This window comes from Bombus terrestris, chromosome 6 (assembly GCF_910591885.1).
Source record: "Bombus terrestris chromosome 6, iyBomTerr1.2, whole genome shotgun sequence".
NCBI lineage: Eukaryota > Metazoa > Arthropoda > Insecta > Hymenoptera > Apidae > Bombus > Bombus terrestris.
Window position 1 is genome coordinate 7,254,178 of NC_063274.1, and position 27,311 is coordinate 7,281,488.

Genomic DNA, 27,311 nt, shown 5'->3' on the forward strand with positions numbered 1-27,311 from the left:
TCTTCTTAGAAAGAAATTGTAAATGAAGTTCCTGATTTATTTTGAATTGTTAGCACGACATTATATTTTTATTTTACTGATTACTATATACTTCTAAACTATTGTGTCTTTTTCTCAGGTTACTCTGTATGTGTAAAAGTTAACATGTGATATATTGTAGGTCTGAAGACGATGAGGATTATGAGTTGTCAGATAGAGATGTCAATAAACTTTTAATCTTCACACAAACGTCGGTGCCTATGTCAACGCGTATTCCGAAACACGAAGGTCATGATCGGACTGGTGACTGGACAACAAGAGTAAAAATGACCCAGGATCTCGAGCAAGCCATCAATGATGGTTTATACTATTACGAAGAAGATTTATGGATGAAAGATGGTCAAAGGGTAAGTTTAAATCATTTTTTAGAATATTTCTCTGACATACATAGATTTGAGTTACTTCATTCTTTATAGTATGGATCTTCGTCGTCAATTGGAAGCTATAAAACTGTTAATGTGATTAGTCAAGAAGATTTTGAAAAAATGGCTCCTAAAGCGCCTAAAAAAGCTAATCCAGAAGTTCCTCCTCCACCACCATCTGCAATAGAAGATATGGAAGTGTCTCGTTCGCTTCCAACGCAGGTACTTTTTCATTTCATATTTATTTAATCTTATTAATTATATTAATATTGCTCACTTCACATTTTACATTTAATGTAATTATTGTATCCATAGATGTCAATGACTACAGATGGTCAAGAGAGAAGAGATCGTCGTGTAGATAGAAGTCGTTGGAATGATAAATTGAGAAGGGATAGTAGAAGAGGAGTGGTTCCTCGTTTCTTCGCGGTAGTAAAAGACGAACCTTCGGTAGATCCCAGAACACCACGAAAAAGAAAAACACGACATAGCAATAATCCGCCTGTTGAACATCACGTTGGTTGGATTATGGACGTTCGGGAGCATCGACCGCGTACATATTCTACGGGGTAAATTTACATCGCCAACAAGTTGTATAACAAGCGAAAAAAGTTTAATAACAATTTAATAATTTTATACTTTTATTGTATTGTACAGAAGTAGCACAGGAACAAGTCCAAATGAAGGTTACCTTGCGAGTAGTTACGGAAGTGCACCACAATCATTGCCTATTTTTCATCACCCGAGTCATGCTCTTCTAAAAGAAAATGGTTTTACACAGCAGGTCTATCACAAGTATCATTCACGTTGCTTGAAAGGTGAATATAAATTTTCGTTTTTTAAATTATTTTTTATGATTCATGAAATGGTATTATCTAAATTAGTACTATAGACGATTAATATTTTTTATATAAGTATACATAATGATGAATTATTTTATTTTTGTCTTCTTTTCCCGACTGAGGAATATCATGAAGAGAAAAGAGGATCTGAAAATATCTTAGCGTACATAAATTATAATTCCTTTGGATATACAAATTTTCATCATATTTATATTATTTCAGAACGTAAGAGACTTGGAATTGGCCAATCTCAAGAAATGAACACACTTTTCCGTTTTTGGTCATTCTTCTTGCGGGAAAATTTCAATCGTACTATGTATGAAGAATTCAGGACTGTAGCCAAAGAAGATGCTTCTGAGGGTTATCGATATGGTTTAGAATGCCTTTTTAGATTTTATAGTTACGGTTTGGAGAAGAGATTTAGACATCACCTGTATAAAGATTTCCAAGTCGAAACGATACAAGATTACGAAAGTGGTTAGTATATTTCTTTCTAAAACATCCAACTTGATGCACATTATAGGTTGTTTAGTTATAACATTTATTGTTAACTAAACGGTAAGGGTGTGCTAAAGTAAATGAAATGTTCAGTTGGTACCATAAGATCAATTTGTCTTGTGTGCGGTACTTAACATAGCAACAAGCATTAATTAAATTAAAAATCGTTGTTTAGTTTGAATACAATGTGCTAATATTTTATTTTCCCCTTGTAGGTCAATTGTATGGATTAGAAAAATTTTGGGCGTTCTTAAAGTATTATAAACGCTCTGATCAACTTCAAGTAGATCTTAAATTACAGGAGTATTTGTCTAAATTCAAGAGTATCGAAGACTTTAGAGTAGTTGAGGTAAATGTTCTATCTAAACATAAAAGATAACACATTTCATTAAATAACATTCCTAATTATGTTAATGTTCTCAATAATATTACAGCCTCAAATAAATGAAATGCTGCAAGCATTTGCTGCAAACTCACGATCTCAGGCCGCGAAGAGACGAAACAGAAGTGTGTCCGAAAGTGCAGGTGACGGTGATGCTTCACCTACCAACAGAGTTCGTCGACTATCTGGTGGTTCCAGTACCGTAACGTTGCCAACTTCAAGTTCTGAAAACAATTCCGTCGCGCAAAAGTCTCGTGTGGACTCAGTGAATCTTCCGCAGTTTCGCAACAGAGCCGGTTCGTTTGGATCTGGACGATTAGGCCATCCTAGAAGACGGAACGACGCTGGTTCCTCTTCCTCGAATATTCAACGAGATTTAAATAAACAACAGCAATCACGAAGCAAGCAAAATTCCAGCTCGTGTACGAAGCCTCAAGAAGTGAGTGGCAAGCCTCAAAACGTCATAAGGGATCGTTTACTGGCGATCTCTAAGGCCGAGCAGACGAAGTCGGTCACAATCAAGACGGATAGCACGTCGATTTCTCAAAAATGAGATCAGCTTGAAAATTGATGGGTAAGTGCATAAGCACTTACTCGATTTGCTAAATTGGATAAGTGCATTGTTCCTGGGATAGGGATAATACTTTAAGAAAAGAAAAAATCTCGTTTGAAAAAGTAATAGAAAAGTTATACAGTGTGTTAGAATCATTTAAAAAAAATGAGCACAAGACTCTGTGTACAAAACGATGAATCTATGAAAGTGTATCTCTCTAGCGTTGGTGATTGTTAGAGAAGAATAATGAAACACATTGTAAGTGAAGGTTAAAGACATCTTCGTTCGTGAGAGAAGTTCAGCGAGCTATTTTTAAGGTAGTTCATTAAGGTTGTATTTACGAATATATATATTCGGCTATTTTTGCTTATATTAAACAAAACTCTGTTCGGTTCATCCGCTAGGATACTTTCGCTACAAATCCTAGCAGGAAAAAAGAGAACTGTCCACGGAATGAACGAACACATGAAGAATCCAGGCACGGTAGCATGTACATACATTTCGTATTGCCGATAAATTCGTGTTCGTTTAAGACATTTATCCGAGCGAATTTTTTCATTTGAAGAAATTGGGTTCACTGGTCTCTTACGTGTACAATGTATAGATTTATTACGGCATTACTATAGTTCTTCGCAAAAGTTGCAATTGAGAAAATATTTTCCTTTGTTCTATCATCGAACGATCATTGCTTTCGCATTCATGGAAGGAAATGATTGAAAGATCGAACTGTATGATACGAAAAAACAGAAAATTGAAACTCCAGTTTAATGGATGATCGCACAGTATAAATATTTCAGTAATTACCAGTATAAATTTTTTAACAATTCTCAAATTTAGACATGTTTCTTCATACTTTATTGATATGAAGAAATCAACTAGATTCTAAATTTATATATACAATTGGCGAATATGCCATATCTTGTTATAAGTTACTTTTAATATCGTTACATGAAAGTCATCTCTTTGAAAAGATAATGAAGTGTATATCGTTTCGTCATCAAGATTTATTCAAAATTTGAATCGTGTCGGTAGCAATTGGAAGATATTATAAATTGGTTGCAAAACGTGTACAATTTTTATGGTCTATATATATTTCAGTTTTTTTAAATTTTGTAAAACATCACATACATCTGTACTCTATTATTTATCATTTTAGATAGAGAATTATCTTACCGTGAATGTTGTGTAATTTGCGCAAGATACTAAATTAATTACGAATGGAAAAGTTCCGAAGATTCATTTAGATAAATTCTTTTTTAGCAAAACGTAGTACGTTATTAGCCATCTAGTGACGCTGACTAAACTCTTAAACAATTTTAATTCCTAATGAATTGAACCAACTATTGGATCAAACAGCAAAGAGAAAATTGAGGTTGTGTAAAATCATAGTAAATGCCATATTGACACATGGAACAATTCGTAGCCGCTGCACAATGAAATATTTTATATATAGAAGCTTATAAAGTCGTTTCTTTACAAATATGCATTTAAATCTGTTAATATTTGATAATGTTATGTGGAAAGTTTAATACTATAAAAAAGAGAAAGTGTAGTGGCAACAGTAGTATCATAGACAATGATGATAAACATTAATATCATTGATAATATCAATTCTAAATAGAAATTATTTTATCTTTCATTATCAGTAATTAAGATTCAGTTATGTTGCTACTCTTCTTATAATTTTTGGGCTAATAATATAAAATTCCAGATTAAATTTTGTTTTTAAATAAATTTCAGTTATACTTGTTCTAAAGTTCAATTTCTAATACCTCTAATATTTTTATATAAAATTAGAAATTGAAAATAACGTAATAATTAGAAGATTCATACTCAGGTGTTTGTTATATTGTGTATGTTGTCTTTTTACTATTTATAGGAATGAAACTATGATTCTATTGCCATTTAACTGTTTTGAACCCCTTTGCATTCCTAATGAACAATCAATCTTTCATAGTTACTGACCAATAACTATCTATTTGTAGAAATGTATGATTACTCTGATGTAGAATTACTCATCCGTGTAACGCAGAATTGATACAGTCATTAATTGGTTCTTTAATTCTGCGAAGATTTTCATCTGATCAGTTATCTCAGACACATGAAGGAGTTTTCTTTCTTGTTAACCTGATTAACCTATTACAAACTAAACAGAACTAATGTATAAAAGATTCGTATAAACGCAACATTTTTGAAAAACGTAAATAAAAAAAAACGTACACATTGTTTTCTCAAATTACAAAAATGTATTAGAATAATAGATACTTTGCAAGAAGCCTTATTTTTAAAAAAATCAAGTTGAAAAGTCCGTCAAGCGCACATGTACTTAACTAATTTTCGATTGAATAAGGATTATACAACCAGGCAGAAGTTTACATGCTGAAATAAATAAAATTTATAGAATAAAATTGTTGTCTTTGAAGCCTCGTTTACAAGAAAAACAAATTTGAAATAACGGCCGTTAGCTATATGGGGTTTAATTTGAGGTTAGCTGAGTGCATGTGTACGTATTGAATTTTCAAATTCGATTTTTTAAAAAAGAAAAACGGAAGCGAACAGATTTTACTTCTTGTCTATTCAATAAGTCTCATTGATTTATTTTTACATACTGAATAACCTTTAATTCACTATTATTATCTTATTTTGAAATATTTTGTATATACATTTAACGCCAACTTGTATACTGTATGCAATATTACACGCTAAAAAATTAGGATACGTAGAAATTATAGTTCAGTGATGATGTAGAAACACATTAGTTGGACTAGATGAAGTTTTGAGGTTAAGTAAAATTATTCTTCAAATTTGGCGTTCTAGTGAAACAAATTACAACGTTATTATAACAAAACATCAATTGATTCAGATCAATGTTATTCAGGAGAACAAACGCAAATTGAAAATTTAATGCACGAGTAAAAACATGTATGTATACACAATACGAATGGCTGGTTCATTCTCATACACAACGTTTCAATTTTCCGTCGACGCGCTTTATGTATTGTCATTTACTAGCGAAAGAGTTGAGAAGTCGACATTAATTAAACTTGCATACAAGTGCCTGGAGACATTGCAAATCTGTTCTCATCTTTTAATATACTAGTCACACACTGACATCAGCCAATGCATCGTGAATGTTTTCACAAAAATAATGATTGTAGTTACAGAGGAAGAGATCTTTTTCTTTCTTCTTATTTTACATATCGCACTTGTATCGTACAATTTCATACTTGTAAAATTGTGATAACTGAAGAGAAACTGCATCACAGAACGATTGCTTGAATCTTTTGTAACAAAAGTGTAACATTTCCTGTTGAACATTCCTCTGTATTACTCGTGTCTCACATATGAAATCGAATCATCTTCGTTCACAGCGCCTATACTTCACAAATTCATCTGTCATGAAACAAATGTCAGTATGTACTAATTTTCAAGTTGGAGCATTTTTTCATCCTTGAAGACTATTTCAAGAAGATTTCTTCTTTCTAACGTTCCTATATATTCATGGAAATTCCACAAAAGATAACAAGGCTTATTCTCGAACAGTTGCCAAGTGTTTTATATTTTTTTATGTTTCGCATTTTCCTTTTTTTCTCTTTGTCTTTTATTTTTTATACATACTGGCTTTATACGGCTTTACTTTTGTGCAGTGTTGTCTGGATTAATGTAACGTTTTTTTTTTTTTTTTTTTTGGTGTAGAGTGAACAAGACAGAGTTTCGTATCAGGAAAACGTAGTGGGGATGAAGCAAGGATAAAAATGTTACACTGATCTAAGGAACATTGTACATTAAAGAAGTTTAGTTAGGGTTTTAAACAGAATACAATAGCATCCGCTTAAAATTGGAATAACCAGAGTTGTTACGTATATAAATATATTTCTTCTCTACTCTTAAGAGTAAAAATTGACTTACGTCGATTTCTCAAACAAAAGTGCATTGCAAAGTTCATAAAATCTCACACAATCATAAAGATTTAGGATATAGGATACGCGAATCTTCGTTATTGATTGAAATTAAAAATTCGTTATTGCCACATTCACGAATATATCAATACCAAATCTCTACCATTCACAGATTAACTCTGGCTGAATAAACACTATCTATACTAACATTTAGTGGAAAAAAGAGATACTCGGGTTTTCCTAGAAATATACCTCCCTCGATAACTGGCCAAATAAAATCCAACTTATGACCAGTTAACGACACACGACTGTATATGTTGTTCGTATGACAAACAATGTTTACTAATAACCAGACAAATTGTTATATAAGTGCATAAAAAAGAACTCGAAATGTCCAAGTAGTTAGCAAGAATTTAATTAGAGACACGATATCGGGCTGTCCAAAGTGGCGGAATATCCTACGAAATTTCTTTCTTTTTTTCAGTGGCCTTAAAAGAAATCTGTTTGTGCCTGAAGTTAATGGGTTACATCGAACTTCATCCGAGTTTACTTTAGCCGGAAGCCGCCGAGGAAATTTCATCTGTCGAGTTTGAATGCATGAACTAAGGAATTAATTCAATTTTTGATTCATCATGTGAAATTTTCTCTCTAATTATCGGAAGCTTAAGAAAAGTAGGGAGAGATCATTTACACACAAAGTGTATAAGATGTTTTATAGTAGAACGAATCGACGATTATTCTTCGTAAAGTAATTCTTTTAAAAAGAAAAGAAAGTATATTTGCTTTTTTGACTTTGTTCTCGTAGAGGCAATAGATTTTTGAAAATTGGTGATTTTTACATGTGTTCATAAGTTTCATCAGTGTTGCTTTGTGTCAAGTCAAACGTTCCATGGAAGTTGTTTCAATTGTTTAAAATCTGAAAATTTTACCTATTGAGAAAGCTCATTTAAGTAAATATAACAGGCGTATATTTTTTAAAAGTCCATTTTAGACTCAAGGACCGTTTATAAATTCACTTGTAAATTATTTGAAACGTTATAAATTATAGGCGTGATTTTTCATCTACGCTGAAAAACATTTATACGGAGCAGGTTATTTTTATCAAGACTGTTGGTACAATCTTTCAAACAATAATATTAAACTAATGTAAAGTGTGAAATAGGGTTAATGCTCCCTATGTTCTCTATGTTCTTTCTGTTTCTTCCTCTCATCGTCTTCCTTTTGTATCTTTGCCAGATCTGAATTTCAACTGAAAGCTGAACCTTACCAACTGCTATGTTACAATTTGTTTTTCAATTATTTATGATTTTCTCATCAAGTCAGTGAGCTTCAGATCAGCTATTTAGTTGGCAGTATATTTAATCGAATATTTGTTGGCTCTTTAACTGAATTATAGTTAGGAAATTTTTATAGAATTGTACAAGTTATGATTAATTGCCTGTCGATTCTTAAAAAACTTGACCTCATACTGATTACAAAGAAAGGACGATACTTGTCTTCGGGTGATCATTCTAGAGTTCCTACGTCCGTTCGAATGACTTTTGTGCTTGCAATGAGCATTTGACACGTGCTCAAGTCGAAGATGTTGCATTATTCTTTGTAACAGTGTTGCATGATTTGACGAGTAAAAATTTAGGTATTTTTTAGTAATGTTTTGAGGAAATGTGTTACAGATAATTGTATGTCTTATATATATATATATATATATATATGTCCCTACGTAGTTTTAGGTCAATCGTATAAATATTTTTTACGTTGCATTTAAGAGATACCATTATTTTTACATAATCGAACTATTGTTAATAGTTTTCTTGAGAAACATTCTTAGAAATAAATCGGTTGAAACCTAACAACCTCTTAAATTGTACATCACGTGTCAACATAGAATTTTTTATATTTACACATACGTTTGCAATATCGATCATTCAGTCTTTTTTTTTACAATCTCGAATAATTAAGAAATTTTTGTTATTTATTTTAAATCACATGTCACTATCATATAAGGTACATCACGGATATGAAGCTACTTTTATATTAGAAGCAATTTAAGAATTATGTACAATGGAAATAGAAATTCAATTTTTAACCAGCCGCTTTCTATGATTCTATGTCACTTGATCTGTATTCCTGCTCTTTTTTTCTTCTTCAAAATGTTTCGTGAGTCAATATTTTGTAACTCACTCAATATACACATTTTGACTTGATTTTCTGTAATTTGTACTTAAAACATATACAAATTAAGGCACGCGTTGGAAGTTTCTTTATCTTCAAGTAATTCGATACTCCTTTGTCTAATCTATGTTTTCGTTACAGAAAACGAAGCGATACTTTTTTCATGAAACTAAATATTCCAAAGCTCAATAGCTTATCTCAAGGTTTTTCGCTCGCAGCTCCTTGCCATTTTATAAACATTTTCATTGCCCCTATATAAGATTACAAAATTCGAAATACTTGTATTAATAAAACTGACAATTTTTTAAAAAGTAATTTATTAATAGGTCATAATGAAACATATAAAATAAAATCGATAAAACGATCAACTTATAAAGGTACTAACAGTAAGAAAAGAAAGTACGATGGAAACGAAAGGAAACAAAAATAAAGTAAATGGTGTTACATACAGAAATTTCGAACGGACGAAGATCGATTAGCACAAAGCAACAGAGGCAAAGAGAATAAACGCGAAAACGAATACTAGAAAGAAAAATATGGTGCCAGGAACTAAGCTATAGACGAACGAAGAGAACTTCATAATTAAATAGCGAATATCTTATGTACATAGAACGTGTTCGTAGTCTATTTTGCCATTTCGTATACAACGGCGTAGGATTAAATTAAAACTAGTTTCTAAGCGAGTGATTCAATTTAAACTAAAAAAGAGCGTATCGCTATAATAAAAAAAAAAAAGATATGACTGTAGGCTTAATCGAATTTAGATTAGGAGTAACGATAGCTGTCGCTAGGATTCGATCGTCGTTCTTTTTCAACTTCATTCTCCTTTGTCGTAATTGGTTTATCAATTAATCTTGTACATGTATATATATATATATATATATATATATATATATACATATCGTGGACACCTTTTTCGTTATTGCTTTGTCGTTTTAATATTTAAGCACGTTTAATATTAAGTATGCATTTGCACGATGACTGGACGTAATTTATTATGACATTGTTGCGAAATTTGGAAATTTATCTTTCTTTACCTTTGAAGTGATCACGTTCCAGTGGCTATAACATACGAAGGATGCTTTTCTATTAACATTTCACTTTTACCAACTAATAGCAATGATTTTATTTGATCTTTCAGAGCCTATTTTATGAACTGCTCATTATTTAAATTTTGTTTGTTTCTGAAAAAGTAATCGGCTATATCGATTCTATCAATAAAACACCACATCGACTATTTTCTGTTATAAATACAAAGTTTAGGTCCAGATCATTAACAGAAGATTGAACTTAACTGTATTGAAACTTTATCTGCGATTCATTTCTAAGAAGTTTAATACAACGAAACTGAGTGAATTCTACTGTTAACGAAAATGAGTCAGTACAATTAGTTTTTCAATGAGTATCTGGAAGAAAGCTACCTTTCTTTGAACGAACGACGATCATGTAGAATATTGTATATAATTTTTACCAGAAATCCTTGGAGTCACGTCGGTAGACGGATGTCCTGTTGTAAACGGCCGAAGAAAATGCACTACATTGCAAATTCTTATATTGTTACTTATGTGCGTGCATATATATTCTATATATATATATGTAAATTACACAGTTATACACAGGATACATAATTTAGAAAAGATAAGGACGAGTGAGGGTTGAAAAGAAGGAAAACTGCTTTCTGAAACGTATCTTTTTTTTATGGGAAAATTAATCCTTGCTTTGTTTCACTTTCTTTCCTTTTCTTCTTGTATCTTGATCTCTTAATTAATTCTTGTATTTATTTATCTATGTATAGTATATTTATACTCATCTTTTCTTTTAAGTATGTCCATTTCATTTGTTTAGCTGTAATGGATTGAAGAAAAAAGTTATTAAAACAAAAAAAAGATTGTGTTAGTATATTATATTTACGTATAATTATATATTTAGGGTTAGAAGACTAAAATTTCTTTTCTTCGGATTTTTCTCTAGGATTGATCGTGAAAATTAATCTTTGGTATATCGACGATATATATTTACAGTTATTGTAAATGGTTTTTGGAACGATCGAACGAAGTTTCATGAAACGTGCGGAGAAAAAATTCCGTTCTGAATTTTAAACTAGTGAGAGATCGATTTTTCTCGATTAAATCTTCCTTCTGTTGTTACATCTTTTCAAGTGGATAGAGCCACTTGAAAATCTTTTCGAACGGAATACTTTTCTTTGAATCTAATTTATATCCAAAATCCAATTTGTGATTCTGATCGATTCTAATTTTGTATATTGTAATTAATTCGGCCATCATTTTCGCTCAATAACTCTTGTCATTTTTCTTATGATATTTCTTTGGAACGGTGTGAAAACGATAAGAAGGAGAATACTGACAATTGATAAATCATTAATTGTCCGATGATCGATAAATCGTTTGAGAATGGATTGATTATTCGATAAACTGTAAATCATTCCCTAAGGGGTTAATTATTTATAATCGATAAATCATTCAATCGATAGAATGTTGATCGTGCGATAATCGATAAACTATTTCCTAGAGAATTTGCTATGCAATAACCTATGGATCATTTCGTAAGGAATTAATGGAAATTAAAGTACGAAGCAAAGTGACTTAAGAATCATACATTCAGAATATCTAAATAGATATTAAAGAAACAGAATAAATATGAGTGTAATGAATTGGGAAAAAGAGTATGTCAGCATTTTAACCCTCGTGTTACTAACTTTAATTATCGATCGATTATTATTACGCCATAAGCTTCCGATCAACGATTATCTTTTTAAAATGAAAGGGAAAAAACTAGGTAAAACATTTTAACAATTTTTACACTACCATATATGATTAGATGACACGAAAAATAGATATAAAGTAACAATAATTAGAATCGACTGAAAGCAATAGAGGAAAATAATACCCTAGATTAAAAGAGTACATTGATCAAGAATTTTATTCGAATTTTGTAAGAAACATGCATAGAAACGAACTGATAGATTCCTTCGAAGACTATAACTATGGTAATCTACTATTATACTCTAAATAAAAGGGTGAAAGTGAATTATTAAAAGAAAGAAAACAGAATATTTAATTAGAAAAAGATTGATGGTATTTACTCGTAACGATGAGTTAACTTGGAGAACGTGCAGAAATGTGAGAAACTAGAAAAGGGAAAGCTTATAAAATAGAATCGTAAATCGATTGAAAATATCGATTGTACTTTCCGTTTGGCGGCCTCTCGAAAATAATCGATTTATTTTTACAGATTTATTAACCATACTGATGCATACATATGGCGTACATTACGTTTTCTTACAATCCGATCTGTGACGATGATCTTGCATAACATTACCAATTTGAGATCCTGTCAAAACGAAAACTGTTGATCATGTAAATATAACATACATTCGTAGCGTGCGAATATTATTATTATTATTATAAAGAATAGAAAAAACGAGACAAACGCGTGTCCGTTCACGTAATATGTGTATGATAGAAGATTGTATGGGTGTGTACGAATGAGAGGAAGATAGGGAAAGTAAAATGAAAAAAAAATACAGACATATATTATATATATACAAATATATAATTTACATATTGTAGTTGTAATACGCCTAGAGATATTTAAGTAAGGGTGTTATACGTGATGAAACGAGCTGTCGTGTGAACGATTTGTGAATCTTGTATGCGTAGAAAGATTGTAACATTTATGAGTGCAGTAAATAATAATAATAATAATAATAAAAAAAGGACAAAAAACCGAATTGCAAACAATATTGTATTTTTTCTTCACCCCATGATGTCATTAATGCGTATCTCATATAGTTTAGAATCTTTTTAGGTTAAGATAAATTTCACAGATAATGAAGACGATAAGTTTATTATTTTGAATACTTTGTTTTTTCGGTGTAGTGGACATTTTATTTTACAATAATAACTTTTCTCAGATTACTAAGAAAGTATTTTCAATAGTGTTAAGAAGTTTTAAAGGATGACATAAAATTCGTATCCTGGTTTTTATAAAATTACAAGAATGAATTTTCAATTTTGCTATTTTTCTCAGGTCGAAATAACCTAAAAATTATTCGGAGCATTAATATCTATCAACGAACAGGACAAGTTTTTCCATTGAACTATTTCTTAAATTGAAGCAGGAAGAAAGGAGATAACCAAAATAAGATCGTTTCAATTTTTTCACAGAGAGGAACTATGAGTACAACGAGATAGGGTTAAATTTCTGGCTGCGGTGAAAGAAAGAGGAAGGAGGCAGAGGGAGGAGCGTAACTACGCGTGTAATTCCTCGACCGGAACTACCGTGGGCCATGTGGCGACGTAGACTGCGGTCGTAACCATAAAGCTTGGAAACACATCCAGCAGATACAAGTTAACCTTCTGCCTCTCCTTGCTCAAGTAACCATTTACTATCAGACCGGACAGGAATAACAACCACGGTTTTAGCGACTCTATCCTTTTAATTACATGATATTTTAAAATTTGAAAATATGTTGTCTTTCATTCTCTGTTTATCTTTTATCATAATATAGAAATTGTTATATTTGCAAATAGAAAAATAATTGGAATTTAAGAATTATTATAATCATATTTAAAAATTTTCTTATTTTTAAAAGTATTTCGTAGTAATAATAATTATACCAAGGTTTAAAAAATATGTATCTATCTTTTGAGGCGGGATATTAATGATTTGAAAGTCGAAATGAAAATAAAAATTTTATAGCTACGGCGCATCTTGTTTCTTTTGATCCTAATTATAGTATATTTGCGATATTTGAAAGATTATTTTTTTTGGAGTAAACGTCTGATGATTTATTTCTGTGCCGACAATTAGATTTAAAAATAAAATAAATATCTTCGTTCTTTTGACTCTTGACATTGTCAGGTTCTTTTTCCGACGGGAACGAAAAGAATTTCCTGAATTAAAGTAGAACAATGCTAAACATCCCTTTATTATAACATAAGTGAATACGTATACTAGCCCATTACCTAAAGCTCTTAACCTAACTTCTAATCAATTACATGGAAATCCAACCTTCATTTCACAAAGAAAAGAGAAAGAATAAAAATAAAAACTAATGAAACAGGAAAAGTATCGAGCATTCCTCGATTATAATACAAATAAATACAAGTCCTTTATTTTCTTAAATATGGTCTTAATTACACTATATCATTAGCTATTAATCATCCAGCAGGTCGAACCAGTCTTAAAAGCGTGCATCATCGAAGTTCTGTCGAGATTTATCAATTATATTGTGCAACTGACGTCCAAGCCTCGGAGTTGGTGTCCAAGGTACTTTACGTCCTAAACGTGGTGCAAACAAAGGTGGGAAAATTTGTTCCTCCGCGTACAACTCTTCTTGATCCTTTGGAAACCCGTAAGAGAAATATTCCTCACCTGATTCTCTTCCCAAACGGGGTGTGAACTGCGTTGCTTGACGCCTATCTGATCCTGAAAACAAATTTTATTCAAAAACTCAATGATTGAAGTATCAAATATAGATGGATGTTTTTTGCCATTTCTTAAAAGAAAAATACACATCTTTCGATTCTTTCAAATCATACAGTTAATCTGTTTGTTATTGTTTAAATCTTGGAAACAAAATTAGAAAAATATAGATTTGCAAAAGCATGAATATTCTATTCAGAGAAAAAATATTTAAGTTAGGTATTCAAGTTGCATCACTTCTGTAGAAAATAGTGTGACATATTCCATTATCAAATTGGCAAAAAAATTTGATTCTATAATAATGTGATATTACCGTGAATTATATAAAATAGAAAGCTACTATTTTTATCTTTTTTTTTTGGAAAAGACGATCATGCAATACACTAAAAATACGAAGGGAAATTCATGAAACTATAAAAAACGTATTTCAAGCATAATAAATATATACCTGGAATCGTGATGACGGCCCAACGTGACCCATCGAGCGCGTTGGCCAGAGTTTCAATGTCAGAATCGATCTCCGGTTTTCTGTCCGCCCTGCGTCGTCGTCCCAATCGTGGGCCAAACCACATACCGCTGGTGATATCCTGCGAGGTACGTTTGATGCACTTGCCGTCGCTGCACGAGCCGAACTCGTTGCTCGGTGTTCTGTCATTGCTCATGCTACTCGAGGAATCTCTACCTTCTATTAGAAAGAGTATGACACGTACAAATAACGATACATGTGAAAATGGAAAAATAATAACACGTATGTATATGTAGTTTCTCGGTCTTTGACCTAGCTTCCTTAATATCTCTTCAAAATGCATCACGAGAGAGACTGAGTCAAACATTTTATCACAAACTGCACATCTTATAAAAAATGTTTCAATTATAAAAAATTGAAATGGTTGAAAAGTTGGAAGAATGTACCTCTTGTAACTGGTAATCAAAATGCAAAAACTTTTGCGAGAAAGAAATAATTGTTTTTTAAATCATCCTGAATTTTTCATTATATTACACCGTCAGAGGGTTGTTAAACTTCCTGTATAATTCACAATCGGTAGAACGTACCGTATTCTCCGGAAGCGCAGGACACCAAATAGACCACACATAGCAGTACGCAAACTGTGATGGTCATAAGGCGGTTGAAAGACAAAAACGCGACGGAACCGATCATCGCTTCGTTTGAGTGTCGTTATCGCGGAACGTTGTCGGCGAATGATGTCGATACGGTGTTCAGTCGCTGGTTTTATAGGGGTGCAAGCTACCTTACACTACTCTATTTTTCCTTTCTCTTTTCTTTTTCATCCAATTGTCGCCTCCATGGAGTAAACCTTATTTTTCTTCTTCCTTTCCTTGACAGTATCGATTTCATTCGAAATAAAGTTCAACTGAAAAAACACCCACCCCCAACCGAGGCCAATCCTGACGTCCCACGAAGCGATTCATCTCAATTTCAATCGAGATCTACGCTCTTCCATACTTAATGAGGATCGTGGGTACGTCCTGGGAGAACCTTTGCAACCACCCCCATATCGTTTCTTTTGCTTTCTCATCGTTGTTTATCTCTTTTTCTTTTCCTATCCTCACTTTCATTCTTTGTCGTCACCGCAAGGCGGAAATGTTCGTACGGATAGATTCATTGACTCTACCGGGATTTGTAACAGGATTAACTCAATCTCCGAAGCTATGCCTCTCTCTCTTTCTATTGTTTCCTTCTTCTGTTTTTCTCTCTGTTCTAAAGGAAATAGGATAGTAACTTTAATGGATCAATTGTGGACAGTGGAAAGAATCTTACGTGGATGATGAGTGTATGTAGAGAATAAGTTGTTGAATTCTCATTTATTTGAAATTAAATTATTTAGAATTTCATTTGTTTCTTGTCCATAGCAATAGGTTTCTCCGTCAGAAAAACCTACCTTAAGAAACATTTCTTGAAACTTTCCTTAAAAATCTATCACTACTTGTATGTAGTTACTTATTAGAAATTATGAATTATTAGATAATCGATACAGAAGGTTAATAGTTCACACATAAGATACAATAGGATTACCTAAATAACTGCAACCTCTTATAGAATGATTGAATTGATAATCCTATTAAATTGGCAAGTGACAAGTTTTAGGTTATATGCGTTTACTTTTCCTTTAACAAATCCATGTCCAATAGGATAATCTAGGCTAGTATACTGTAAAATCCTCTTAATTTGAATTTCCTCCTGTGCTTTACCGAGGTAATTTCTGTGTAAAAGAATTTTTATATTAGCATTGGTAACCTATAACCTGTAAAATTTCGCTACTGTCATTTGTTCAACTACGAACGTTCGACCAATCTTGAATTCCAATAAAATCTCAATAAAATTGAATCGAATTAAATCCATCTTAACAGAAAACGACTACTATATAATTAGTTAAGACAAATGCACGTCGAATGATTTGCAAATATAGAACATTTATCGAAAGAGATGGAAAAAGAGAGAAAAAAGGAAGACAAAATGTTACCTATTAGATCAGAAAATGTCAGCATAGTACCTTGGCGTTTTCCCTGTCACTTGTAACAGATCGAACTTGGCACCCCAGGCGATCAGTCGGACAATCTGTTCTCGATTAAGTCTGTCAATTAACCAATTCAATTTCGGGACGAATGAGACCGAGGAGCAAGGAGAGGAGATCGGGCATCGTTCGTATAAAAGCACGACTGTGCGTCTGGCTATCGACACATTTATCGGTTGATCGTCTTGGAAGCACGCAGTTTAATTTACGGTAAAAGCGTAGTTTATATAAATGCGACTAGAAGACTGCTTTTATGCGAATCTTTTTTGTAGAGAGAATCTGTATTCGTATATTTATATAGTATTATAGTGTTTTAATATTTTTTTAAATTTTAGTAAGTATCTTGTATTTTGTTATTTTGAAATTAAAGAACTTTTGATATTTTGGTATTTTGGCATTCTAGTATTTTTTATTTAAATATTTTAGTACTTTGGTATTTAGGTACTTTAATATCCTAGTACGTCTGTACATGAATATATAAGCGTAAGTAATTAGACTAGTAACTTTGAAACATATAGAAAGAAGGAAAAAATTTCATCAAGGAAAATGAAATGTAATTAATCTGGAAGTACATGCATTTACCGAATTTGGAGATAGCCTGCATTTTTTTAAACGGAACTATCGTTTTATATATATGTTTCTATATACGAAATAATGTGTTATTTTATTTCCTACAAAAAGGTATCAAGAGGTACTTGAGTCTAAAAATACAAGGTACTTGTGTAAATTGAAAAGATATTTTAATTTTGTGCAATGTATTACACATAAATATATTTACGGGATAATGTAAGAAACATTAAGCTTCTAGTATATCACAGCAAGCATTCCCGTTGGGTATTTGCGAGATACTAAATCCGAACACTCGGACAGAAGACATAATCCATCTTAGAGAAGAACAGCATTGTTTACATATGACGCACAGTAGTTTCGAAGGGTAAACAATTTGAACCAAGATTTGTAGCCGTACTAGCATAGCGTAGCTCATTTGCTCCTTTTTGTAATATCTCCAATGTTTGTCTGATAAATTCCAATACTCAATGAATCTACTCGGATCTTAAATTCCGATTCTTTAATCAATCCGTTTCCTACTTTATCGACGCATAAGTTACGACAAAATTACATACGGTACAATAGTTTTCAAATAATGTAACCAAAATGTTATGACTAGACTGACGCCAACGTTTACACAAATTTATATTTCTGTGAATACAAGTAAAGAAATGGAACCTAAATAGAAATTTGGTTTACGCTTTAAATGTTATAATTAGACTGCAAATTTTTATGTATTTATGCATTTATATATCCCTAATTTGTTTATGATAAGTACTCTTCTAGATATTTTTACATCTTTGAATATTATCCACACATACATTCTTATACTTTTAAATTTCGCATAATTATACATAATTTACAGATATAAACATCAAAAGTCTAGTTATGGTTTTCAAAGAATCAAGTTATACTTAATTTTCTCATTTGTTGGTGAAAAAAAATATCATCTCAAAAAAATAATTAGGAAAATATATTCCCTAATCGAACTACCAAAGTTTACTATGTATCTAATAAAAATATCGAGAACTTGAAAATATCGATCTTCTTTTCATTCTTTTACCCCATGATTAAGAAAAGTAACGTTCAAAAGGAGCAATTAGGTAGAGAAGGTTTGCGCGACACATGCTAAGGGCAGTTTTTCACAAGACGCCTAAGTGGTCGACCGTACTTGGACATTCTCGCGAGTAAGTATATATGTACGTGGACCTTCGATACTTGTCAAAGCAAACAAACGTCCGCTTCATACTTTTTTCCTTTGGCCTCGTATACACATTTGATGCGCGTGTTCACGTTGACATACACTTATACAAACATATACCCACGCGTGATTGTTCCGTCGCGATGCTGTTTCGAAAATATTCCCACGTAAGAAAGGCTTTTTCTTTTCTTCTTAGTTCTTTTCGTTACATCTTCATTTGTCAAATCACCAAACAGTGGTAGTAAGAAGTAGAAGGGGAAATGCAAGTAGAGGGGCGAAGATAATGGAAGTGAGGAGAAGGTTAGGTTTTCGTGTTCAGTCGAGTATCAATGGAATTAGCTTGAGAGGAATCGATAACGGAAGTGTTATACATATAAAAAATTATTAAAATTCCAATCTTTCATATAATAAATTTCGATTGCATCTAGTTAATTCTTTTAATGATTACCTCATTATTTCATTTATAGATAAAATCTTTTTATGAGAAACCTATTGTAGATATCCAAATAAATTGATAGAGTGGTTGTAGAATTTACTTATTATCGATGTCCTAATTTTTATATATATCCGGAAATGAAATGCAATGTGAAAAATATAATATATATATATCAATCTTTATCCGACAAAATAGCAAAAATAGTATTGAAAGAACAATGTAATATTCTCGGTTGATCTTAACCTCTTTTTATTTTTGATTGATGCGAGAATTGAAGACCTTCCTCTTTCCCTAATTCTCCTATAATTTCTCCATCTCGTGTGCTTTTTCCCTGAGTCATTCATTTCCTCACTATACATATACATATGTGCATATGTATGTATTAAATTTTTGTATAATATGCAAAAATATACAAAATAACCAAAATTATAGTACCAGTTTAACATTTAGTAGATGAATTAAATTCCCACATAGGTAACACTCTTTTAATAGTAAATATCCGCAATCTAAGAATAATATATACGGATCCGTACATATGTATACAAGGTCCCTTTCGTACTATACGAATCGTACATGGTCTCAGTAGCACAGCAGGGGCTTCATGGTAAGGTTTTGACAAGGAAGCAACGATCTCTTTGCTGCTACCGAGAATAACCGAGTTCCTTAGGTACTGCGGAGTGTTTATATCGTCGATTCGGGCCACGGAGGTGTTCTGCGCTTCATCAACCGAAGAGTTTACAAAGCGGTACCGATTCACCTCCTCGTGTTTAACACCTTCTACCGGGAAAGCATGTGCCTCTTTGTTCTCCAAAAAAGTATCTACTTCTGCCTTTACTTTTTTCATTTTTATTTACACATTGAGTTTCTAGAATATTTTCATTTCATTGCGCTCTGCGATGACCTAGTATGTAGATGTTACAGAACGACAATAAACTCGAAGCTCAATACTGACAGACTGATCGATGACTATTTATTGGAATAAACGTCGAGTGGTGCTATATTATCATAGAGATATGAAGATAGAAGTACACAAGTCGTATGTTACCGCGTAAATGAATACAATATGGGGATAGAAAGAGAATGCTGCATAAAAGCCCCTTCTACCCTTATCTGATTAGGCATGCACACCGTCGCCGCTTGTTGATCAGTGTTCTACTTACATATTTATGATATGAATGTGCATGCGTTATTAGACAAGGACACAAAAGATCTCTAACAGCGTAACAGAATAGCATAATCCATTGCATGCTATGATTGATATACGGATGATATCACTCACATATTGTATCATCGCTCACGAATGGGGATAATTAGCTATAAAAAAAATAAGTCCAGTACCTAGAATAAATTTCATCATTTAACCTAACCTTCACAGTTCTACAAATTGGTTTGGATTTTAAAAAATATTTGATACTGATTATTCAATTTCTTAATATCATTCAATTTATGAAACATATCCGATATTTTTAGTATAATTTAGTGTTTTCATTTAAATATCAATGTGGAATTTATCCATTAATTGGCTTCCTCTTATGCGTGGTTCGATTGATCGAGGACAACAGATTTACAATATACAAAGCCGACAATGTTGTCACTATGCAGTTATCGATGAAGCTAAATACCGTATCGTTGTCAGATAAAAGTGCTGCAAATATTTAGTCTTGATTAATCGCTGCGCATCTACTTGTTTATTTGATACTCAGAAAAATAATCAGCTATGGAATGGTACTGAATGACAAACATGTCAAGGATGATTAAAGATCATTTATTGTAAACCAATAAAAATTAATATACTGCACGCAACTCTCTCAAACTATACTTGCATGATTTTCTCCTAGAAAGGAAGGACAGATGTTGTATGGATGTAGGGGAATCTTCTTTCCTTTCAATAGATGTATCGGCAACACGCTCAGATTAAGAAGCTGAACGTGGATCAAGTACCGGCGCCAGAAAATCCAAGAAATTTGAAACCGTCGCCGAGGAACAATGCTTTCTCAGCATGTAACTAAGGAAAACATATCTTTCAGACAAGTCAAGACCTTAACACAAGAGCCAGGAGAAGATCTATTTGACTGAGATTGAGAGCTCTTCCTCTGTTTACAAGCTAGACGGGATTGTTTCCGTTTAATTCTTACTACTTGATATTTACATTTTTACTATTATATAATTTTAAAGCATATAAAACGTAAAAGGGGGGAGAGAGAGAGAAAGAATACCCGAGAGCTTAAGTTACTAGATACCCTATTTATTACTAGTGACTTTTTACTTTTTATACATTGTTAAAGATAATCTATACAAAAGTTTACAAGCATCTTAAATCAATCGACTTGCTTAGATCTAACGAAAGAATGATATCACTTAAATTCTTTAACCGATAAAAACTGTATGAAATTTTGATTTTCGATGAAATATCTGATATCCAAACTTGATATTATATATGTAATAATACCGATTGGTTTCGTGAATCGATGTTTTCTTGAAGAAACGAAGAATAAAAGAAGTGAAAAATAAAATGTTATAGGTTAACGTAGAATAAAATGTGAAAGGATAACGAGGTTGACGTAAATTATTATCGACTAAGAAATAAGATACTCCTATTTACAGGCAGACCTATACTCGCAGACGCGTATTTACAAACAATCGCTTGTATTTTACAACAGACCTATCGACGCTTTCTGCGTTCAAATAAAAATAATGCTCTATTTTTTTTATTGAGATTTAGCAAGTTCTACTCGTAACGGAAATTCCAGAAATCATCAAAAGTGTGAATCTGTTAAAAAAGTCTTTTAGAAAGAAAAAAGGAAAAGTAAAGAGACTAAAAGAACGATATCAATTTTTCACCCGCTTATATACACTCATACACATACAACACTTAGCGTAATTTTTACACTAACCTTATCTCGCAGCTATGTGAATAAATTAATCTTATTTTATACCGCAACATTTCGTCGTTCGTAAAATGAAAGAGTAACAAATATTTTTCTTCTTACTATTTATGTTCCACGAAATACTTGATAGCTGTCTAGGAAAAGTTGAGAATAATCGAAGGTTCCTGGCTAGCCACCAACATTGATCTAACTTTCAATTTGTTCGGTTTCTCGATAATGACGGGAGAACAGAAGCCATAAAGTGTCAGAAATAGATAGATCGGGAATCGATGATTTTATTGCATCTGGTTGGTAGGCGATTCCTGCTTCAATTCGAGGGCCCACATATGCTGCGGCCAACCAGTTCGGCCTTTGCTTTTCGATGATTCCTCAGACCCTAGGCCTGATGCCTGGTGTAAATACGACTCGTTCTGCAATGAAAAATTGAATACATACAAAATACGTCTATTATAAAATATTTATATTCTCTAGATTTAAATATTATTTATATTTTTTATTGTCTCATATACATATTTATGTTTTTTTACCTCATATTTTTTATTCAAACTTTAATATATACAGAATATAAATATTTTATAACTATGTTTTATATCATTGTCTATTATTACATTTAATATTTATTACTTTACAATTGTAATCTTTGCTTACATTTATATTTTTATGTAAATTCTAGTTACCTAAAGTTTGAAATTTATACGGTATCAATTGAAGGTTGATGACCTTGGAAACAAAGAAAGTTCTCTTTGGGTGGCGAGGAATCACAGAAAACAGGAGAAACCACGAAACTACAGGGTGGTCCAATAATCATTTTCGAAATTTAAGTTACGGAAACAATCTAAACTATAATATATAGTCGAAGAACCTTTGATACCTGGTGATCTAACCGCAATCCAGTTTATTCACCACTTCACAAAAATTCTTTTCTTCTCGTTCGTTAAATTTTTAGTCGATTCTGTTGAATTTTAAACGTACCAATCACTTGTTTGTCTAACTGAACATTTTACATATAACATATTACAATTCTACATTGCCAACTCCACTTATTATTAATTAATTAAAAGAATCGATATTAGAATGATATTTGAAATATATAGAAATATAAAATTCGTATGAAATCATACTGGAAGCATTCTGAGCGGAATAAATTTTAATCTCCAACATTCCTGATTAGACTGTTTGACATCTCTAACAGGAATGGTTACTAAACATCCATTTAATCAAAAGAATACTCAGTTCTGTGTACAGCTAAAATTTATCAAGATTATACTAAATTTCTCATTTTCAAATAAACAGAACAAATTACATGCATGAAAATTTATTCGTTGCCTGGCATCGATAAACTTATTTTGTCACAACGCGGAAGACAAGCATGTTATATGCTCAATCGAGAACATTCGTTTGGATGGCACGTGAACACGATGAGATTTTTCTCCTCTGTCTTTCTTCATCTAAAAGTTTTAGTATGACAAGTTTAAGGTCGAGTTCTCAGGCGTCGACGAACGACGTCCAATTAAAGAGAACGATGTTTATTCGAAGGCAACGCTTACGAAAGTGTTCCAGGAGATTTAAAGGAAAGTAGACGAAGGGCATAAATTCTTAGTTGAAGTGCACACCGCCGATTTTCGCCGTGGAAGTACGCTCGAGGACCCTTTCAGAGTATTTTCAAGTTTAGACATCAGAATATGATTATTTTTTTGATTTTGAAGTTTTCCAAAAGAGATTTAAATTATTGATGATGTGTATTTATTTATCGCTTTCTACAATCTGAGATGTTTAGGTCATAGAACGAGACCTATTTATTATTACAGGTTGAAAAAATATTTATATTTCCATGCTTCAAATGTAGAAACGGATATTAACAGAAATATCTATGAGCATTTACAGAGCAAGACTTTCAACAAAATGGTAACGCTGTTTTATTAACAAATATATAAATAAGTATGTCGCAGAGATAAACAAATGGATAGTAGACGAAATAGTCTATTGATTATAACATAATAAACCAATATTTTCTCACATTGAATATGAAACACGTGAATATAAGCTAGGGCCTGTCTCGACTTGTCTGAATCTGCCTATATGAGATATCAAATTCGCTGCTACTTGATAGTATAGTAACTTGCTAAAAAATAGTCTATCATGCAATATGATACATTCTACGTATGATAATATTTATATTGGAAATTTGTCTTCCGCTGTATTGCGTTAAGACAAGTTTCAGCGTGTCTAGAGCACATTACTATGTCTAAACGATACTCCTTTACAACAATCAATCAAAATACAAAAACTTCGCAATAAAATAAAACTAACCTTCATTTTCATGATCGAAGCTTCCAAGTGTATGCTTTCTAGAGACTTTGACGTTTTGTTAGTAGTACAGTTAATTTTATCAGATTTCGGTTGCCACGATTGAACGTATTTTCACCCGGAAGTTTCGATTATATTAAAGAGGCAGCTACGATATTTATATAAATTATATTTGTTGGGAGAGGAAAACAGATATAATCTTCACATTCAAAAGTGCAGAAGTTCATTATTACAAATAATAGCTGACAATGAATTTACAGCATGAATGTATATAATTTGATTTCTGTTGGTTTACTCAAACTGCTAGAAAGTAGAGCTGCTTCCTTATTTAGGCTTTTTAAGTTCTAATTACACCGTGAAAGCTGGAAATTTCTAAAAACTAACCTGATTTGCCTGAGCCGTCTTGTTCCTTCTGCCATTAGACAAAATTTCAGCACGAAAGGTCTGCGGCTCTTCTCCTTCGTCACTTTCCAATACCGCCATCAGGTATCCAATATACGAAGCTGCCAACCTCAATGTTTTAATCTTCGACAGTTTCGTATCCGCCGGCACATTGGGTATGCAATCACGAAGATCGGCAAACGCATTGTTAATACTTTGTGTGCGCCTTCTTTCCTTCTTATTCGCTGTATTTCTCCTTTTAGGCCTAACGACAACTGCGCCGTCTCTAGTTCCTTGTCTGAGATGTTGTTGAAGCGATCCATCAACTTGATTCATCGAAGTAACTGTCGAATAATCGCCGTCTCTTCTGTGATTTTGTTGTTGATGATGATGGTGATGGTGTAAATGATGATGAGAAATATCTTGTTGAGGTGGGTAAGGCAAATTGGGATAGTGTTGGCTGATAGAAGGGTGTGGATATTGTTGCAGGGATGAGTAGCTTGGTTCTTGGACGCCGATCTCTTCGATCAGGGGAGGCGTCGAGGCGGTGGGACTTCCGGCGCCAGAACTACCCCCAGAGATCCCGGAATCCGCGCCCCAGTACGTCGATTGGCTATCCGCGTCGGGCACGTTCAGCGGCCCTACAAAAGAGAAATGGAGAATTTTATATATCGAATGGCGAAGTGTGCAACAGTTTTTACGTGCTTAAAAATTACTTTGTTTTTACTATATTTTATTTTAGATTTTAATTATTATCTCGTTTAAGGAATATCGTTTTATTATTATGCTATAATTGCGAATGCGTTTAGTGGATTTGTACCATTTTTTGTGGTGCTTTTTGTTTCAGCGATTTCTTTTTCTTATCGTGTTATTTTACTATTATATCAATTATCTTTTGCAACGTCTGCGTTATTCATTAATCTATTCTTTGAAAGTTTTGTAAGATAATATAATATAAATGTGAATAACGAAATAGTTATTGAATGTTAATAGGAAGATTCTTTCTTAGACATTAAAGATCTTCCTTGTTATACTAATTTCTTTCTAATAATTAAAGCTTCTGAATTATCAATCCTCTCATAGTCTGAAGATTACTTAATATTCTATGAGCAAAATTCTCCATGTTTCGTTACAAAAAATTGAACGATCCAAAATTTTTTGAAATTTTGTCTATCTATATTTAGAAATCACCTGTATTTTTGAAGCAAACACATGCATGCAAGTGGTAAGTGGTATGAAATTTGTTTTCTACATTCTTCCAGTTTTAAAAATACTCCTTAGTCTTTTTGTAGGCAAATCGCACAGCGATGCTATAAAATTTTGATAAGATTCTCTTTATGATTCCTAGATAATAAACCATACCAACTAACATATTAGTAAAAACTATAAGTAGATAAAAAGAATGAATATCTATAGAATAGAACTTACCATATGGTAATTGCGTGACATAATTGTAGGGTTGATGCCATTGCGGATAATAATCCGGCTGCGCCTCGTAACCCCCGAGCATCATTGTAACTTCTTTTCCTTCACTTCCTTTCACTGTCACAATAACTTCACCAATAAAAATCTCACTTGCGATCAGCGAATCAATCGCGTACAAAGTGGAGTCCGATTTTTGAAAATATTTTTAACCCTGATTTAATTCTTCCATCAATCGCAATTCTTCTACAACAGATCGTTCTTGAAATTGACTTCGAACAATTTTCTGGAAACCTCGAAATCTTCGTTCGCTGAGAACTTCAATTACACAAAATTTCCAACCCCAATTATCTAAAGCAAAATGTGCAAAAGCCGAAAAAGATTATCTCTTATAATTTCTCTTCCTTAACAACCCGAAACGATTGAGAAATCGGTTGGAATATTTCTTATCCGAAGGAAGGCATGAGGGATGCGACGAAGGATGCCGCGTTTCACTGGTCACGAGGTCACTGCGTTTCCGGATGCGGTCCAAGTGCCACTGAGAAAAGAACGCCGAATTCGGAGGTCGCCTCGAGTGGCTGGGTTATTCCGTTTGGTACTCGAGCACGTCGCTGGTGGGTGTACACGCAGACTCCAGAGGGAGAGAGTTGAAGCTCGTGGAGAGGAATCAAAGGGCGGAGCTCGAGCTGGTTTACGCCCATGCAGCGCATATCGTTCGATTCAATTAAGAAATTGAACTGAACGGGGAATCAGCCAACACCGGAGTGCATGATTTATATAAATAGTGAGCGCAGAGGATCCGATATATACCATGGATCTGAGATATATTGGACACGCTATGGTAATTTTCCTTGTTTTTCCCTTAGTGGATGGTGGTGGTGGTGGTGGAATTTAAAATATAATAAAATATAATTCAATATAATAATAAAATATTTTGAATTGATGATTTTTGTTAGAACTTGCTAGAAGACACTTAATAATTGTTAATGATTTTTTCTTCAGATGAATTTAACATTCAGTTTTATTTGTTTATCCCCCTTGCTCTGGCCATGGAGATTCTTCTTCCCCATGCAATAGGTAGGTTTCATCTATTCGCAACGCTTTGTGGTTTTATATTATACGTATTATACAGGTTTCATAATATTTATATAAACGTAGATACTGCTTATGTGATAACTTAACTTTCATTACGATTAGAGTTTCGACCAATTATGACCGTTCTTGTGTCACATAGCTAAATTCAAGAATAAGAGGATCATGGAGCTATTCGTGAACATGCCTTAAATCTATAATTAAACGTCAAAGAAAATTGGGTGCATCCGTTTTCAATAAATACACTTCCACGAATTTCATCCAAGAGCGTCCTATTTTAAAATTCGTTGGCGCACTTTTAATCCG

At 32.7% G+C, this 27,311-nt stretch overlaps 3 protein-coding genes across 15 annotated transcripts in view; 1 reads left to right on the forward strand and 2 right to left on the reverse strand.

Moving 5' to 3' along the window:
* Positions 1-13,472, forward strand: part of LOC100650844 (la-related protein 1B) — a 30,695-nt gene extending 17,223 nt beyond the window's left edge. For 3 of the 8 annotated variants that reach the window (XM_048406773.1, XM_048406776.1, XM_048406777.1), the window contains exons 11-17: positions 161-386; positions 456-623; positions 717-970; positions 1,059-1,219; positions 1,466-1,720; positions 1,957-2,090; positions 2,176-12,508. In XM_048406773.1, the coding sequence (XP_048262730.1) occupies positions 161-386; positions 456-623; positions 717-970; positions 1,059-1,219; positions 1,466-1,720; positions 1,957-2,090; positions 2,176-2,676 (1,699 nt within the window). In that variant the 3' untranslated portion in view covers positions 2,677-12,508. Of the gene's footprint in view, positions 1-160; positions 387-455; positions 624-716; positions 971-1,058; positions 1,220-1,465; positions 1,721-1,956; positions 2,091-2,175; positions 12,509-12,934 lie in introns of those variants that run through there. The other 5 variants (XR_007224399.1, XR_007224398.1, XR_007224400.1 and 2 more) reach the window with 5 other exon arrangements.
* A 196-nt stretch (positions 13,473-13,668) lies between these two features.
* On the reverse strand, positions 13,669-16,938 carry LOC100651564 (PBAN-type neuropeptides). Of its 6 annotated transcripts, none has more exons than XM_020863495.2 (4): positions 16,679-16,938; positions 14,644-16,417; positions 14,145-14,198; positions 13,669-14,051 (listed from the first exon to the last, which is right to left on the reverse strand). In XM_020863495.2, exons 2-4 carry the CDS (start codon positions 15,026-15,028, stop codon positions 13,954-13,956), a joined length of 537 nt encoding a protein of 178 aa, XP_020719154.2. In that variant the 5' UTR covers positions 15,029-16,417; positions 16,679-16,938; the 3' UTR covers positions 13,669-13,953. The 6 variants fall into 6 exon arrangements, with proteins under 6 accessions (XP_020719154.2, XP_048262737.1, XP_003396136.1 ...); XM_048406780.1 differs by having other exon boundaries at positions 13,669-14,198; positions 14,644-15,915; positions 16,231-16,417; positions 16,679-16,937; XM_003396088.4 differs by having other exon boundaries at positions 13,669-14,198; positions 14,644-14,880; positions 15,249-16,417; positions 16,679-16,921.
* A 4,201-nt stretch (positions 16,939-21,139) lies between these two features.
* LOC100643078 (heart- and neural crest derivatives-expressed protein 1) lies at positions 21,140-26,527 on the reverse strand. The gene is made up of 3 exons (XM_003396101.4): positions 25,920-26,527; positions 24,495-25,132; positions 21,140-22,213 (listed from the first exon to the last, which is right to left on the reverse strand). The coding sequence occupies exons 1-3, from the start codon at positions 26,002-26,004 to the stop codon at positions 22,079-22,081; spliced, it is 858 nt and encodes a 285-aa protein (XP_003396149.1). The 5' UTR covers positions 26,005-26,527; the 3' UTR covers positions 21,140-22,078.
* Between the last annotated feature and the right edge of the window lie 784 nt (positions 26,528-27,311).